The sequence below is a fragment of the Phascolarctos cinereus genome, unplaced genomic scaffold (genome assembly GCF_003287225.1).
Source record: "Phascolarctos cinereus isolate Bilbo 61053 unplaced genomic scaffold, phaCin_HiC Scaffold_726;HRSCAF=1367, whole genome shotgun sequence".
Classification (NCBI taxonomy): Eukaryota; Metazoa; Chordata; class Mammalia; order Diprotodontia; family Phascolarctidae; genus Phascolarctos; species Phascolarctos cinereus.
The window spans coordinates 393,269,895-393,288,450 of record NW_027556098.1 but is presented as its reverse complement, the minus strand read 5'-3'; the positions used below and the strand labels follow the sequence as shown (position 1 = coordinate 393,288,450).

Genomic DNA, 18,556 nt, shown 5'->3' with positions numbered 1-18,556 from the left:
CGCTGGCTGCAAGTTGTGCAGGCCTGTAACAGCTGATGAAAGTCTTACTTTTTTAAATCTCTGCCTGTGTGACCATATGTCTATGTGTGCCTGTGTATCTCTGTGCAGCTATGTCTCTTCTCTGCTCACAAATCATTTCTTCATCTTAGTCTCCATCATAACTCTAACATATGTAATATTCAAATATTCAAATTTTATATTCCCAGTTTTTAATATTTCACCCCTTTTAGCAAAGCAGCTAACCAGAAGGAGGCACAGCCTTAAATGAGAAAAGGACCACTTACAGAGGGAGCTATCAATCCCCTGGAGCAGGAGGGAGGAACCTGCAGCCTGGAGGCCTCACGTGGCCCTCTAGGTCCTCAAGTGAGGCCCTTTGACTGAATCCAAACTTCACAGAACAAATTCCCCTGCCCTGAAGCTTCTGGTGAGTCTTCACATTACTTACCACCTCATCTTCAGTCCAACACTTCTCAATCAGTTTGGGCACAGGCTTCTTTACCAGGCGCTGGAGGGCTTTTCCGGCATCATAGTTGCTTTCATGTAGCTAAAAAAATAATAAAAGTTTCAGTCAGCAAATTATTTGTAAACTAACAAACTACAGATAAATCAATAGAGGAATGCTGCCTGCATTTGCTGTATCAGATAGAATAAATTAATGGACAACAGTGGAGGTTCATCTTTATAAATTTCACATTTCAATTTGCCCTCATCACTTTTACCTGCATAAACTGTACCTTTCCTTGGTGAAGTAGAAGGGTAAGGGAAATGGTTAAGAATCATACTCCAAAGTACCCCAAAGCCAAAATAAAATGTACAATTTTATAAGATACTAGGTTTGCAGATAAAAGGATCTCAATATTTTTTAAAAAATTTTTTTTGGCTAGGCAATGGGGTTAAGTGACTTACCCAGGGTCACACAGCTAGTAAGAGTTATGTGTCTGAGGCCAGATTTGAACTCAGGTTCTCTTGAATCCAGGGCCGGTGCTCTATCTACTGCGCCATCTAGCTGCCCCCAGATAAAAGGATCTTTAGAAAAATATCATACTTCAATTACAGATGAGGAAACTGAGGCCCAGAAAGGGGATGTGAGCTGCCCAAGGCCACACAGGTGGCAGAGCCAGTAACAGAGCCAAGAAGGGAACCCAAACATTTAATGCAAAATACCACATGCAGCCTGTCCATTATATCATGTGCCCTTTTAAATCAGAACACCAAATGCATTTTCTCCCTCCAGGCTTCATTCTGTCATGGAGGTTATGCCATGGTGGTGGAAGACGTGGCCATATCAAGCCACACTGGAAAGATTTCAAACACGGAGATGGCAAAAGACAAGATGTCTGTTGTTTTGACTACCCACAATGCTTTGTGAAGCTCAAGTGGAGAGTGTTAAGGTATATATTTTTATAGCAACATTAAGTTCTTCCAACCTTCCCTATTACTGGAACACTATCTTCTTCTCAGTTAACAGGGCCCTCAACTTTGGGATCATCTTTGACTGTTCATTTTCTCTACACATGTCAAAATCATTGCCCCACCTTGCTCTTTCTACCTTCACAACATATGCCCTCTTTTCTCCAATCCTCTCCACTATCATCCCTCCTCACTGTTGAATCTTTAACGTATGCTTATCTATTGGCTCTTTCCTTGCTGCCTACAAATATGATCACACTTTCCTCACTGTTTAAAAAACAAAACAAAAAACCCTCTCACTATTACATTATCTGCTAGCAATCATCTTCTACCTCTCAATTTCCTTTTTAAGTTAAATTCCTTGAGAAAAGTGTTTACATTTTGCTTCCTACCTTTCTTCCCTTCTCATTGATTTAAACATTTCAAAATCTAGCTTCTTGACCTCATCATTGAACTGAAACTGCTCTCTCCAAAATCACCAATGATTTCTTAATTGCCAAATACAATGGTCTTTTCTCAATCTTCATCCATCTTGACTTTTCTGTAGCTTCCAACAGTTTTTCGGTGTTCTGGTACTTCTGAACACTCTCTTCAGGTTTAGTGGCATTGCCTTCTCCTGTTTCTTCTTCTACTTATTTAAACACTCCTCAAGTCTCCTTTGCTAGATCTCCCTCCAGTTTACATCGTACTTATCTTCCAAGGTTCTGTTCTGGGATTGTTTGTCTTCTTCTTCTATACTATCTTGCTTGATCTCATCAACTTCCGTGGGTTCAATGATCACCTACAGGCAAAAAACTCCCACATGTATATATTCAGCCCTAACCTCACTTTCCTGACTGTAGCCAAGTATTACCAACTTCTTCTTGGACATCTTGAGCTAGATGGAGGAATTTAAAATTCAGTATATTCAAAACAAACTCATTACCTTTTCCCTCTGAAATTCTCCCCTCTTCCCAACTTCCCTATTATTGTTAAAGGCAGCAACACCGTCTCCATTACCCAGGCTCATCCCCTAGCATTTCATCCTCAACAACGTTCAAATTCATTCCATACATTCAATTTATGGTCAAGTTTTGTTCTTCATTTATGTCCCTTTCTCTCCACTCACACAGCCGCCCCGTACCCCAACCCATTCTTTACTCAGCAGCCCAAGTGATTTACCAAAGTGCAAGTGTGTCCTTGTCACAGCTCTATGTCCTACACACACACACACACACACACACAGAGTCTCTAATGACTCCATATTATGTGCGAGGTTAAATATGAAATTCCCTATTGGGCATTTGAAGCTCTTCCCAATTTAGCCTCTTGCTAACTTTCCTTATACTTCACTCTAAAAGGTACTCTGTGGACCCAGTAACACTAACCTTCTTGCTGTTTCTCAAATAAAACACTTCATCTGTCAACTTCATTTTTTTTACTAGCTGCCTCTCTTGCAGCTAGCTCTTTGAGGGCTGGTCCGTGTTGTGGTCTGGCACTTTTCTAGGTTCATATTCTCCATTAATTTTCTAGGTTCACTTCCCAGATATGGAAAAGAAACTATGGGAAATGATAATTAGTGTTTTCTCTTCACAGTCAAACTGAGCTCAGAAAAATGAGACTAAATATGTCCTAAAAGTAGGGCATACAGACTATTCCTATTTGGAAATGACACTGAAAAAGCAACTTTACAAAAAGGAAGGCCTAAGCCATGTATCTCTCTACTCCATCAGCCTCTAATCTCTGCAAGCAGCTGGTAAGAGATATATTAAGGTATGGCACCATCAATCCTCCCTTGCCTGGCTGTAAATCAAGAAAATACATTGCCTATATTACATCACCCAGGAGAAACTATTGCTTCTAAATGCATCACCATAGGTAAAGTTTGTAGTGTTTAAGAGGCTATCTGCTTATCCATTTACTTCTCTTGTTCCCCACCTTCATCAGCTTTGTGACTATACTTCTATACCGGCGGATGCAGGTCAGACTTACGACTTCCAAGTGAGCAACACATTCCTAAGAGACGAGCTCTTTTCTCTCTTTTTGGTTTTGTCCCTTAGGCCTGAGCAAATGTCATCCTGTTGGTTCTGTTCTGGTTCCTGCTTGCTCACTAATGCACTGGCAGTGATTACTTCAGTCCGTGAGAACAGGCAAATGCTGGGCCTGTGTGGGGCCCAGGTCTGCAGGTGCCCAGCCCCCTCACAGCTGCTTGTTCTATACATGCACTTCTGGTGTGCCAGAAAAATGACTTGTTTCTTATCAGAAATTATTAGATGTTTATTGATATTCAGTACTACTTTTCATGCAAAAACAAAACCAAAACCAACCTCTTAATGACAAAGGGAGAGAAACTCTCTCTGCTAACTTAAAGCATTATTAGGCATTTTTTCCCTCTCTCCCTCTACATGAGTGAATCATCCAGAGCAAACTACATTTAACCAGGAGACCTGAGAATTTTACCTTCTCAGAAGCCAGAAAAGTTGACATGTCTAATTTAAAATGGGGGGGGGTGGAACCCTACAAAAGAATGGCAATCAAAAGGCATAGGTTTTATTCTCCAGTCCACTGTTATCTATTTGTATGGGTTCAACAATTCATTACAACAACCTCTGTGCCTTAATTTCATTTATCAAATGGATATAATTCTCAGCTTTATTACATGAAATTGTGTGAAATTAAAATTAGACAGCAAAAGCACTCTGGAAAATTAAAAATACCTTAGGAATGTAAACAACCATTTATTACGATAGTACTCTGAATTTAGATAAAGGGTCATCCTCAGAATACTCTAACAACTTACTTATGTGGACCATATAACCTAGGTGTCAAGGCCTAAAACACTTCTGAGTACAGCTACAACCAGACTAAAGTGTAATTGGGGAATACTTAACAAGAGAAATAAAACTTCAATAAAACAGATGTTCACATATAGGTCACCAAGTCAATATGCAGCCTGCAGGGATCCTTATGTATGGTTGAGTGGTCCTCACTTCTGAGTCTGACGCCACCGTTCTAACCTGTCCATGATTAGCACATGGGAAGGATCACTCTAGAAGAAGGAAAACATTTCTTCGTAATTGCTGGTGTTAGATCTGTTTCTCTCACTCCGCCTGACAGATCATTCCCCTGCTTATTACTCTCAGTAATTTAATATATATAAGTCGTTTATTGGCAAGCTACTCAAAAGAATAAATAATACCTAATGATGACTGCCTACAGTTTAATTAACTCATGACTGAACTTTTCACAGTATTGCTATAAACATTAAATTACTGCCCTTCTTCAGAGCTGTCATGGAAGGAGTCATTGTGTTAATTGTTAACCAGGCAGCTGAAATCATTCTTCAAGATTATAGACCTATACTCACACACACAGATACAGAATAAGCCTTAACTCCTGCTTTAAAAAAAATGTGTTATTTTTATATAACTAGCACAAGGTTTTAATCTAAATAAAAATCAGAATAAGCACATGTCCAAACACCTCATTTGTATCACAACAGTCATTAAACGCCTCTGAATCTTTGGAAAATTTGATTAGCATAAACTCTGCATATTACCACCAGGTTTCAAGTTCCTGCTCTGGCTTCTCATCTGAGCTGCCATTTTCTGACTGCGTGATGTTGCAAATAAATTTTCCTTTTGGCATGGCTCAGCTGTCAGGCACCTCTGTTCTATAATGAACCCATGAATTACATCTCCCTGGTCTGACATTTCTGGTCTCGCACATCAAAATATTGTTCTTCAATTGTAATTTACAACTTAATTTAAATGTCCCTTTGACTGTGACCTTTTTAGATCAAAATGGTATTGCATCTGGCAGCTTCGACTCCAGCAAGGCATCCTGTGGCAATTATAGTCATTAGGATGGCTGTAGAAAAGTCTATCTGAGGTAGACTGCACAATATTAAATAACTGGAGTCCATTAAGAACATTTTTGGGTTTCAGAATCTTTCCTCAATTCAAAATTTGTTCCCTACACATGGGAAAGAACTGCCAAAAATCCACCTGAATTTTTGTGGCAAAGAACAAGGGAAGCAGAGCCAGAGAAAGATGCAGTCTCCCCCAAGCTCTCTCTACTTAAGCTGTACTTGTCACTATATTTTATAAGGAAGAAGCCCTCTTCTTTTCCTTAATATGTCGATCCTCAAAAAACATTCAACACAATCCTTATTTCAGTCAGTAACAACACATGTTCATTCATCCCTTCATCTTGACTATCAGGGAGAGTTCAATTCAGGGGCAGCAGATATAGAAGGAGCCATTCACATCCCAGAAATGATGGTGATACAAAAACAAAAGGCATCTAAAAAATTTTTATATTTAAAAACAAAACCGAAAAAGGCTAGTGGAGGAAGAAGTGCTGGCTCACTAGTACTAGTTTAAAAATATAATTTCCTATGATTAAATATCTAAGCACCAGAGAGTGGAAGATTGTTGAGACATTTCTCTAAGTGAATATTTCAACATCAAAAATAAGCCCCTAGAATGGCAACCCTTGAGGCATGTAGAGAAATAGAAGCAAATCACTTAGTTAATTTTCTGGAAGGTATTAAATACTCACTGAACACAGACTATGACTTTGTTGAGCTGCAGAAAGATTTCAACAACCCTAAAAAACCTATTATTAATTCTCTGTACTACCCAGTACCATCTAGTGGTACCTGCTGCCAGACCAACTAAACAGGTTTTCTTTCTCTAACAATGAGAGTAAAGGACATTGACTCTAAATGGTGGTAAAGGGAAACAAGTACAAAGAAGTAATGGCAATACTTGCAGAGAAAACACACTTTCATTCAGTTTTCCATTTTACTGAGTATAAAAGAGCTCATGCAACATTCCCAAAACGCAATCCAATATGATGAGGCAGCTTTTCAGAACTGGTTAATGAACCTAATCTTACTTCAAAAAATTTAATAAATGCTTCATTCATTCACTCACTATTTAAGGTAAAATACAATTTACCCACATACAATCATCTGTACTCAAAACCCTGCTTCCTTAGAAGCACAGAATCCTAGAAATATGAAATGTTAGGTCACCTAATCAAGTTCTCCACCTAATGCAAACATCTCTTTTCTAGTCACATCCTGATACTGCTCGAACATTTTTTTGGGGAGGGGGGCCTCACTATTTCACAAAAGCAAACTGATCTATTGTAAGGTGTTCAAAATATAAGAAAGTATTCCTTTTATGGAGCTGAAATTGAATTCTGCCTTCCTAAAATGTCCATTCATCTCTAGCTCCTAGTTAGTCCTCCAGAAAAGACAGAACTTGTTGGCACCCTAAGTGTCTGGCTTAGATTAGAAGTCCCTGGAGGACAAAGATCTAGCCTAAATAATGTTGAACCAAGATGATGCAAATGCTGCATGAAAACTGGCACTTAATTATAGCATTGTCCTCATTAAAAGTCATTATAATCTAGTGTGCTATCTGCATTTCATTTGTTAGATTATATATAAACAATCTCAAGCTCTTGACAAAGGTAGATAATTATTATTGGTACATAGGATGGCAACTGGGACAAAATAAGGCAAGATGAATGTTTTGGTTGGGGAAAAAATACCTTTAAGAGAGAGGTAGGAAACATGTAAAATGGAAATCTATTCTCAAAATTATGTTACCGGGGGTGGGGGAAGAAATCCTTCAGTAAAGAAAATTAACACCCCTCCAAAAAAGAAAGAAAATTAAGACCCAATTAGGAAATACTCTATTGCTTCACCCCCAACTTCGGCATGCTGACTTTCCTCTATCTTCATATCAGGTATCACGTGGCACATCTTCCCAAGGAGGTATCTGTCCTAACATCATTCCTCCAGCATAATTTCTGGCATTGAAACTAGTGTTTCTTAATCTAATCCCAAATCCAGGTCTTTTATTGTTATTCAGATACTGCATGACCTGGTTTCCCAATACTAGAACAACGAGTTGGCAAGCACAGACTTGTAATTTGCTGAGGAACTGCTTCCTTTGCCAGAGGAACATAATCCAAGTATTTTCTTCACTTTAGCATAAAACTTATATAAAAATCAAATACTCCTGCTAGTCTCAATAATAGATAATATTAATTTCCCATCTAGCACATTCTTACTGCTTACATTTTAGTACATTTTAGTAACTAGAACAAAATAATTTGATTTTTTTCCCCTTTTGCATCTGCTATGTGGTCTCACAGTTCTCACAATGCTAACTTGAAAGCAGAAGCCAGTATAAGAATCTTGTAATTTCAATGCATGAACTTGAAAGAGGATGTCAGCTCTGTTGAGAGAAATGTGAAATTGATTTACTTCTGGCTTAAAAGTCATGACTTACAGTATGGTCCAAGAGGTCCAAGTAGAGACACTGGAGAGAAAGTGGGCAGGGGTAGAAAATAGTATTTAACTTCAGTATGGACTTTATTTTCTCTACATAATTTCCCTCCCCCAAAAAAGGTTATGCAATGAAGGCAATGAAATATTTGAAGTTGTCCCCTCCTTCCACCATCCCAGAGCCTTCCAGCCACACAATGGATTATCTTTACTGGATTATTTTTCAACAAAATCTGACCTATTCAGACTACACCTTACAGGAAATTATCCTTATCTATTCAGGTCTTTGCAAGATAACTCAAAATTATTTACCTATCCCAATTCAATCTAACTTTCTCAAGATAAAGTGTTGAATTAATCCCTAACAGCATTAAAATGTATTGATTACTCAACTACCCTAACTTTTGAAATGACTGCAATACAGTTCCCACACTTGCTAGACAAAGCTGTTATACAGTACTCTCTGGAAAACAATCCTCTAAAATAAATATATGCTTTGCCTTCAACCTCTCTAAACAATTTCAAGGTACTGTAAAGTTGGAACGGTCAAATACTCCATTACAGGCCATTAGCAGTAGCCTTTTGGCTCCTGGGCACAGTGAGGCTGATATTCTTTTAAAATGAACAGTATTTATCTCACTGGGCTGTTATTTATTTAGCATCAGAGATATGCAAGCTAATTATAGATGATATAGTTATAAGAAGAAAGACCTTTCATGGGAGAAGCTTGCCCTATTAAGGGCACAGTACAGTCTAAGCAGTAAGAATGGCTTGTCCACACGAGTTTGTCATCATAGTAATTTCTAGCATATATTTAAAGAGTTTTCTTGGGTTTTCATGTTTGGCTTGTCAGTAGTAAATGAACAAGAAAGTCTATTCTGCTAGCAGGTTAAGACAGATGGTAATTTGTATGGGTGACATCTCCCAAATAGTGGAATTTTCCAAAGTTGATATAACAGTGCCACATTTGTCACTCAAAACAATATGCTACCATGTAACACTGTGTTCTGCAAATGCAGAATAATCTTATTAGCAAAGGGAAGCAGGCTTTAGCATGTATTAGCTGGAGTCTCACCTGGCCACTTGGCTTTTTAGAGAAAGAAGAGAGAAAAATCACACTGGAAAATAACCACAAATTGGCATATATTGGCAGATGCCAGGATATCCAGTTAAAGATAGAGACCAACTACAACCCTGAATTTTTTACCCATTTATAATCATATCCTCATTTTATCAAAACAATAGTAGCTGCTCCTCTCTTCTCAGAAGGCAAAAGACAAAAACCTAACAACTGGGCTTTATATGCAGAAATTGTCTTTCCCCTTAAAGGCAAAAAGAGCCTCAAGAGGAGGGGATAATCAGGCGGGGAGATAGCCAGCATTTCAAAGGCAAAAACAGGCTGATAAATATACTAGCCGTTAAGACCAGCCAGAGAGCTGGTTAATAGAAGCTGCCTTCTTAGGACATGGTCTTGAGAGGATCAGAAAGCAAAATATCAAACAGAAAGTAGACTATCAAAACAGATAGCTAACTATTCCTCTTTTTAAATAAGGGCTAGAATAAAAATGTGTAATTTAACCTAATGTTCACTAATACAAAGAACAGAAACATACATGCTTTGATATTTTCTTAAATCATCATTAGTATGATTATTAAATCCACCGATATAGTGCTTGGGGAAAGAAAGAAAAAATTCATAGTCTAAGCAATCCAAGATTAAAGAAACACATATCTTTAGCCTACTATGGAAACGATCAATGAGAGAAAGTCAGCTTTAGGTTTCTTCAGTGCTAGAAACGATCATGATGTTCAGCATTACCTTTGAAATTTTCTATGGATTGGCAGATATAGGACACCAACATACCACAGCAGAGCAATGACAAATCTGCCAGTGCTGATGTTTGGAAACCTCCTTTCTCAGCAGTTTTGAGAGATTTTGAAAATAAAAGCCTAGGCAACATCCAAATGTTCTGTTCATAAAACATCTAAATATCACTCCCCGTGACCAACATTTGTTTTAAAAGAAAAGCTGGGGCTGCGTTCTTTTCATTTTTGCATCTGCTGAAGAAAAGAGACAATGCTAAACAGAACATGCAGAATATCATAGCACAGCACCCAGCAAAAGCCTCGACTGTTCCCCTTGAAAATTAACAAAACCATTTCCTATATTCTGGGTATTAATTTAAAAATTCAAGCTAATGTATTTAAAAGCAAAAAAGTTATTTTCGAAACTCAAAAATATTTAAGCCCCAAGGACAGGAACAAATCAGTGAAGAACCTGCAAAGAAACAAGGAGCCAGAAGAATAAGTCTACTTGCAACGCTTCCATTTCTGGGAACACACTGTTCTGTTTGCTTTTTTTTGTTAGGACTTGTCCCCCTGTTCCATTTTGAACATGGAATTAGAAATTAACGAAGGTGCACACTCAATGATAAGGACTTCTTTTTACGTCATTAATTACATCAGTGAACCATAATTTTCAGCCCATAACATTCAGTCTTAATAGCTTCAAAAATTTTGTGCAAATGCACAGTTTTCATCTTTTCATGAGAGTATATGCTATAAACGTTTCATATAGTGAACTAATTTTTTGGCTTTATGGAGACCACAGAAACAAAAAAATCAATCCTATTTTTAGTCAGAATACACTTTAAAGATTAGATTGTAGAGAAGAAAGAGTGAGGGCTGATTGATTACTTCTATTAGAATTATGATTTAAGAGGATGGAGAATGAAGTATAATGTGAGAGCTTAGTTCTCCAGAAGAAAAGAAAACCTGGTTACCAAAATGAAAAGTGAATCTTGGTCAGAAAATGCTTGGCAATCATTTAGCCAAACTAAGCTTCTTCTTCACCCTATAGCACAAAGGAAAGGAGGGCTCGTTAAAATTTAAGTAAAGGAAAAGTTAAGAATAACAAGAAGTCCAACCAGTATAATCAATGCAACCAACAAGTTAAAGGACTGGACCAGATTTTATGGGAAAAAACAAACGAAAAAACAATTAAAATGCTAACACAGATCAGGTTTCTGCTTATATCACCTTTATGAACTATAATCATTTGTTTAAGAAAAGTATCTTCAGTGGAATTATCATCACCATCCCAAAGTGTGGGCTGGCTTAATTCAACATTTAGCATGCACTGACATATGTGGTGCTACTCATGCACAGAGATAAACAAGGTTATTCAGACATACTGTCATTTACTCTCGACAACATAAAGGTAATTGGAGGCATACTTTTTTTTTTTATCCAAACCAAACACCCCAAATGTAAGCAAGTTCCCGGTACTTGTCTTTTTCAGGGGTACTGGCAAAAAAAAGCTGGATCCCCAGAGCAAGGGCAATGGTTCAGTGCTCCTCTCCACTGCCTCAAGGGGGCGACACTAACTCACTGTATCAAGGTGCCCAACCCAGCTGGAAGAGCGGGACAAACAGGATACAAATACACAGACAACTGCTCTGAAGTTCAAGCTTAACCATCTTCTTTATCTCTTAAAATTTTTTACTTAAAACTTGTTTTTTCAATGATTAATAAAAAGCAAGCCCCTTCCACAGCTATAGAATTATATAGAGCAAAGGCGTCAAACACAGCTGGGTGTGGCCTAGACCACTCCCGACTCCAGTGTGAACCAGAATAAAATGCAAATGGAAAGTAGTTAACAAAATGAATACAAACACAAGAAAGAAAAAGGGTAACTTAGTCAGCAGGCGCAGTGCCCAGGGGGATCCTTATGGACATCGGTGCCCTCCTTTCTGAGTCTGTCATCACTGGTAAAGAATGCCCCCTAAGTCATGGCTTCTGTCACCACTACAGAAATCCTCAATGGAGGACACAGTAAGCTAGTATTCCAGTATCATAAAAAGCTATGACATTAGAATGGGTACATCCTCCAGTGTTGCTTGGCCTCACTAATATCATCAAAAAGCAGCACACGTGGTATCGTGGCAGCACAGCTCCACGCTCATGCCCCAAACCCTCTGATCTGTAGCTCTCTGGCGGCAGTAACCTAACAATGTGCTGCCACTAAACAAGACTGCAAAGCAATCTTCTGTTTTTCAATACCTTCACCTCCTTGGGGAGAGAGACTGAGGGCAGCCAGGGAAGGGCTGAGACCTGCTCCTTCTCACCAGAGAACAGCAGAATATGGGCATGATGTTCTGGTACAGACTGTAGTTGTAGCAAAAACATTGCTGAGCAGCTATCAGAGCAGTAGCATGTAGATCAGGTTATGGTGCCCTGTTACAGTAGGAGAGTTGCTGCTGGGTGGGGTATTTAATAATTTCGCATTAGAGATTAACTTTCTTAGATGGTAATTCATCTGGCTGTTATCTCCTGGGACTTCTCAGGTGTTCTGGAGAGAAAGGTCCAAGCACTTTATCTCTTACGCATAATTCTTATCTTAGGTACCACTGAGAGTTTAAGAAAACTGGACACTTACTAGCTGTGTGACCCTGGGCAAGTCACTTCACCCCAACTGCCTTAAAAAAAATGTAAGAAAATGTTTAGTCCTCCATCTTATGGGATACATGATTTACATTTAAGTTGTCCTCCCTCTCCAAAAGAATAAAAGATTCTTGAGGGCAGGGATTATTTCAATTTGTCAATGTATCTTAGCGCAGGGCCTGATATATGGTAAGGACGTAATAACTGCAAATTAAAAGGAAAGAAAGGGATATTAATTCTCTGGAATACTAAAAGCGTAAGTGAAAAAACACTGCCTGAAAGCAAAGGAGACCAAAAACAGGGCAAATAAAAGCTCAACAGCCAGTGAACACGCAGTGTAAGGGCAAAGAGCCTCACATACCTCAACAGTACCTCATTGCGTCAGCATAGTACAGCATAATATAATAACTAACATTCATCCCTGAATTATTAAGCAAATGTTAAATTAGGTTCCGTTTTGTAAAGAAGTATCTTTAAAACACTTTCAATTTTTAAAAAATGCAATTAAACAGGTAAACTTCAGCTATTCTGAAAATTCTCTTAGGTGGAATACCTTAGCCCCAGATTAGTTCTTAATCATTAGTCCCTGATGGACAGGGAAACGGCAAACCATTCTGGTATCCGGTATCTTTGCCAAGAAAACCCTAAATTGTAAGACCTGACTGAAAAACAATTGAACAACTGATACCCAGAACAGTCAAATTCCTCATGCACAGCAGAAGTCTGGAGAAAAGGCAATAAGGTAAATGACACCTATTCTGTGGTCCATGCCTGCCCTCCCCATTCCCCCAACATTGGAAAGTAGTTCTCCAAAGAAGAACTGTGGACAGGGAAGAAGTATTTGGGTGAGACAGCAGACAATCTAAATAGAACCAGCATGATCCAGGGAAAGAATGCTGGACCAGATATCTCAAACAAACTGTGCCTCTGCTATGGTGGGATAATGGATCTCATCTTCCTCCCATGTAAAAGTCAGACGCTGACCTCTTGTGACCCATCTAGTTCTATGATCTTATGATCAGCAGGAGTGGCTGGAGAAAGGAAGAAGGCTGAGCCAAATGTTATGTAACACAGAAGTAGGAGGAGATTTGAGCACTGCCCAGATCAGGTTAGCCCTAGACACAAGGGACGGCTGGTTATGGAGAGAAGAAGATGGGGAAAAAAAAAGACAGTGGGAACAGAAGACCTGCTAACATTTTGGTTAGACAGTAATGACAGCTAGCTTTATAAGGTAAGAAGAGTAAATATAACTATCCCTGTTAGTTATGGAAATAGTAATGCCATGGCCACAGAGCTAGAGTCAATCAGTGTGTACTACATACAAGCACCAAGATGCTGTTCCCCCTCACCAGTTTCAAAATTTGGGATTTAAGATGCTTAGTCAGTTAGATGTTAATATAAATACCAAAAGGTAAGCTACTTGAGAACAGAGACAGTGAATTAATCATTTCTGGATCCTCTCAATGGAGTGCACAGTATGTTACATATACTAAGTACTCAACATATGTGTTTTAAATGAACAACTGATTGAAGCCTGTTCTCCAAACAATTCCAAACTAGGTTCCTTAAATGCTGTCCTTGACACCTATAGTTAAGAAAAGGCTTTCTTTAGTATTAAAGTCTCAATTTCCTCAATTGAAGGGACATTTCATAGGAAATATTACTTATCAAAATAAACTATTTTAGTTCTCTGATGATAATCATCTGATGAAGTCCATTCAAAATAAAGTCAGGAATGAATTTCATGGGTCTTGTTCACTAGATAATTAATTCTCATTTAAAAAGAGCAAAGAAGGCTTGAAGTTAAACTTGAGACAAAGCTGTAGAACAGCTAACAAGAGTCCCTTCAAAATTTAAACAAACTTCAAAAGGTATAACTTCCACCAAAAAGAAGGAAGGAGTGAAGCAGGAAAGTCTATCTGTGATCTAGAGGAAAGAGGACTGGCAGAAGACCTGGTTTCAAATCTCAGCCTAGCCATTTACTGGCTGTGTGTGTCATCTGTCAGGTCTTATAACCTCTCTATGCTTCAGTTTACTTGTCTGGAAAACGGGGGGAAAAATACCTATACTACCTGCCTTACAGACGACCAGTTATGAGGAACAAGTGACATAATGGATCTGCCGTACAGAGCTATAATTAATAAACAGTTCTTTCATGATCTCTATCACCTTCCAATGAAGCATGTGTATATGCCTCTAAAGACAAGTTTTTTTAAAAAGTGAACTAGTGCATTAAGAGGCCAACAGTTCTCCAATTCAGAGGGCTCAAAAGTTTTCAGATTGTTGCTCAAAATATGAGAAAAGTTGCATTAAAATACAACTAAGTTACCAACTAAAATATGAACTTCTGATAGTAGACAATCACTTGAAGGTGTTGTTATGCTAGAAATTCTAGCCAAGCATCCTCCTTCACATTCATTTTTATCAGAGATAATCAACAATAAATTCTACTGGAAGACACACTGCCCTTTTATCATTATAAAGAAAACACCAGGAAGTAATATGTCACATTCATTTATATGAGGTACTACTCTAAAGTTTACTGCATTTCCAAAATAAGAAACTGTATATATAGCATATCAATTCTTCCCATTAATCATTTATATCATGGATCGAAATTTTGAAAAAGCACCTTCATTCCAGCTAAAAAACAAAATAAAACAAAAACAGAAACAAAAAACAAACAAAAAACCACTCAAGAAAGCTTAAAAAAGAGTGTTTAGCCACTAACCAAATTTGACATTCCTTCTGAGTGGATGAGCAGTAGGAAGAAAGCAGCACAGGTGGGACATGGAGGGAATGTCAAGCTTATCATGATCCTATGCTTGGGTCAAGTGTCAAATAAAAAAAGAGCCACATGACAACCCACTGTTGTTTAGAAGAACAGGTTTCATTTCAGACTCTGTTAAGTCATTCCCATTATATATCAATTCCAGATCCTGGATAGTTTAGTCCATTTAAAGTAAGCAAATAGGAAGTTTCTGACAGTTTTCAAAGGTTTCAAATGGCAGATTTTTTTTTAAGAAAACAAAAAACAAAAATGAAAATGATCCTTCTTAACTGAATGGGTGATTCCTACCTCTTCTTCCTCTAACCCCAAAAGCTTATGATATCTTAAACTCTAGGAGATCTCATTTGATTTAATCTTCAACACTAATAAAAGTTAAAATATAAGCTTTATTGACTAGGGACGCAAAAAAAATTACTATGCACTCCTCAACATGTACATACATATAATATACTACAGCTATCTGGATGTGCAGAAATAGACTGAATAACTAAAATGTAGTAACTTAAAACAATATAGAGCCCTTGGGGCCTTGTCAAATTAAAAAAAAATATGTATTTTACCCATCTATAGGCCACTGCTGGTCAAAGAGAATTATATAATATTACCTAGCTACTGAAAAAATAATGGAAAAAAGTTTTGAGATAACTGCCATCAATTATTTGAAGATCCCTCGCGTGAAAGACAGATAGACTTGTTCTGTTTGGCCCCACACGGCAGAACTAGGGGCAAGAGGGTAAAAAGCACAGAGGCAAATTTAGGCTAATGTCAGAATGAAACTTCTAACAGTCAGAGCTACTTAAAAGAGAAACTGGCTACTGTGGGAGAACAGAATTTTCTTCCCCCTGTCCCCATGTGCATGAGCGCGCACACACATGAATCTAAATTATACATATATATATATATATATACACACACACACACAAACACACACACACACACACACACAGAGACAGACACAGAGAGAGAGGGGGAGAGAGGGAGAGAGAGAGAGAGAGAGAGAGAGAGAGAGAGAGAGAGAGAGAGAGAGAGAGAGAGATACTTAATAGCTACAGAACTGTGAATAACTCACTTAACTGCTGGTTGCCTCAGTTTCCTCATCTGTAAAATGGGACAATAACAGCACCTACCTCTCAGAACTGTGAGAGTAAAAGGAGATAGGATTTTTAAAGCACTATATAAACACTAGCCATTGTTATTAATGAAGGTTCTTTTTCTACCTTGAGTTTGACTACATTAGCGGCTAAAATACCTTCCCACTTAGAAATTCTGTAATTTTGAAATTACAAAAGAACGGGAGTATGATGAAGCATAAAGATCAGTTTAACATAAATCTCAATTTAAATTCTTGAGCTCTCAGCAACGCTCTAACTTCCATTAACCTCACTTTTTGATAGGGTCAACAGCCTGAGATGCAAGCAATGCCTTAACACCTACTTATTTGAATAGATATGGTTATATTTGTATAGATACAGTTTACCTACATTTTAGTATAAGTTTTAACAAAATCTCTTATGCTTTCCTCATGGACAAGACGGGCTAAGCATGAAGAATGTATGCCACCAGGAAGTATGAAAAGTATGTCAATTGGGTTAGGAGAGTATTTGGTAAAGAAATATAGAAATGTTCCAAAAGGAACAATGCTGGTGAATGTGGATTGTAAAGAACTGCTAAGAGAGGAGGAGATGGAGTCAGGTGGAAAAGTCTAAAGAACCTGTCGTAGAGCATCAAAAAAAAAAATTGAAAGATCCAAGAAAAACTTCTACTGATAAGAACCAAATGAATGGGGTTTGGATGAGAAACCCTTTTCATACTGAGCAGAAAGAAAAAATCAATGACAATGACCTAGTGAAAGATGAGTTGATTGGTTTCCACAGCAATTAGAAACTATGAATTAATTTCCAATCAATGAAGCAACATAATTTTGGATGTATCCTTGAAGAACCATGCTTACAAAATGTGATCACGAGCGCTTATAAGAACTTATCTCTGTTAATCAGGCTCCTTTAGTCCTACTCTCCAGCAAATCCAAAGAAACAAGCCGAAGGCTGAACATACTATGCAGACATCTCTTTCAATAACTATACTGAGAAAAAATATTGCTGGTTGACAATAAGAATCTTAACTTTATTATACTAAAAATGTTATGTGCAAGATAAATTTTGCTTTATAAAAATTAGTTTCTTCTTATGTGCATAGGCATGATGAACTTCAGAATTTCTTTTCACTCATATTAAACAGGGGATACAAGAAGGTTTATTCAAAGTCCCAGGGCTAGACAATCATATGGTTAAATTGATTTCAAAGTAACTGAAAGATCAGACAACAAAAACAGTAGTTAATAGTTGGGAAACCTTTGGCAGGAGACACCTAGGGAATCTATGCTTGGTCCTGTGCTGCTCAGCACTTTTTATCAATGACTTGACTAAAGCATAGGTGGCACAGGCATCAGGCTCTTACACGTATCCCACAGCAGCTCTTTTTCTAAACCTTTACTCTCGTTTCCTATAATTCAAACCCCAACCTCAGCAGAGGACTGCATCTGCTTAACCGGAAACAAAACAAAACAAAACCAAAAAATGGAGGCAACATATTATAAGTTCCTTCTTCGCAATTCAAACACATCTAGATCATCTCTCATTCTCTCAGACCCTGTTCCTCATTCTGAAGTGATCCAGCTTGCCACCTCCTACTGGTAGTACTCTTGATGCCATTCCTCCAAATCTCTTCCCAAAGTCTGCCCCCTTAAATCTTCTCCCTCCATTCTCTTTCATGACATTACCTTCTCTGGGGACTCCACCTATTTGATTTTTCCTCTAGCTCAAGTCCACTAACCATGGGTGTCTCCCAAGGCTCTACCTTGGATACCCTCTTCTCTTTTCACAACATTCTATATAATTGGTGATCTCATCAGATTTTATAGATTCAATTAACCTCTCTATGAAAACGGCACCGAGATAGATACAGATATAGATATGGATATATAGACATAGATATAGACATAGACATAGATATAGATATAGATATAGATATAGATATAGATATAGATATAGATATAGATTCCCCCTAGTCTTTCTTGAGCTAGGCATTTTAAACTTAACATGTCAAAACCAAAATTTAACTCCCAAACTCTACCCTCTTCCAAGCTGCTTTATTACTATTTAGGGCACCCACACACATTCGGTACCCAGGCTTGCAGTCCTGGTGCCAACTTACAAATCTCCAGTCCACTGACAAATCTTGTCATTTCTGCCTTTTCAATGTCTCTTGAACACACTCCCTTATTCCCACAGCCACAACCCAAGTGCAGGTTCTCACTGTCTCTCAACTCGGTTGGTTACAGTAAACTCCCGGCGGATCTCCTGGCTGTACTCTCTCCTCGATCCATCCAGCCTTCACAGTGCAGATCTGACCTTGGGTCACAAGCCCAGGAAATAACTTCTAATGGCTCCTTGTCCCTTCAACTCATCATTGTCATTTGGTCTGCTTATGTAAGAAGGGACCAAATTATCAGGTATTTTACATGCCAAACAACCGAGATGGGACAAGGAGCCATTATATGGCAAAGTTCCCCCCTTACCTCTAAAGTTAATGTGATCATTAGTTACATGGAAAGATACAGTATCAAG

General features: G+C 38.1%; 1 protein-coding gene across 6 annotated transcripts in view; it reads right to left on the bottom strand.

Annotated features, from left to right (window-relative positions):
- Window positions 1–18,556, bottom strand: part of RERE (arginine-glutamic acid dipeptide repeats) — a 564,089-nt gene that overhangs the window by 146,431 nt on the left and 399,102 nt on the right. For all 6 annotated transcript variants that reach the window (XM_020974543.2, XM_078145698.1, XM_078145699.1 and 3 more), the window contains one exon: window positions 446–544. In XM_020974543.2, coding sequence (XP_020830202.1) covers window positions 446–544 — 99 coding nt within the window. The remainder of the gene's footprint in view (window positions 1–445; window positions 545–18,556) is intronic.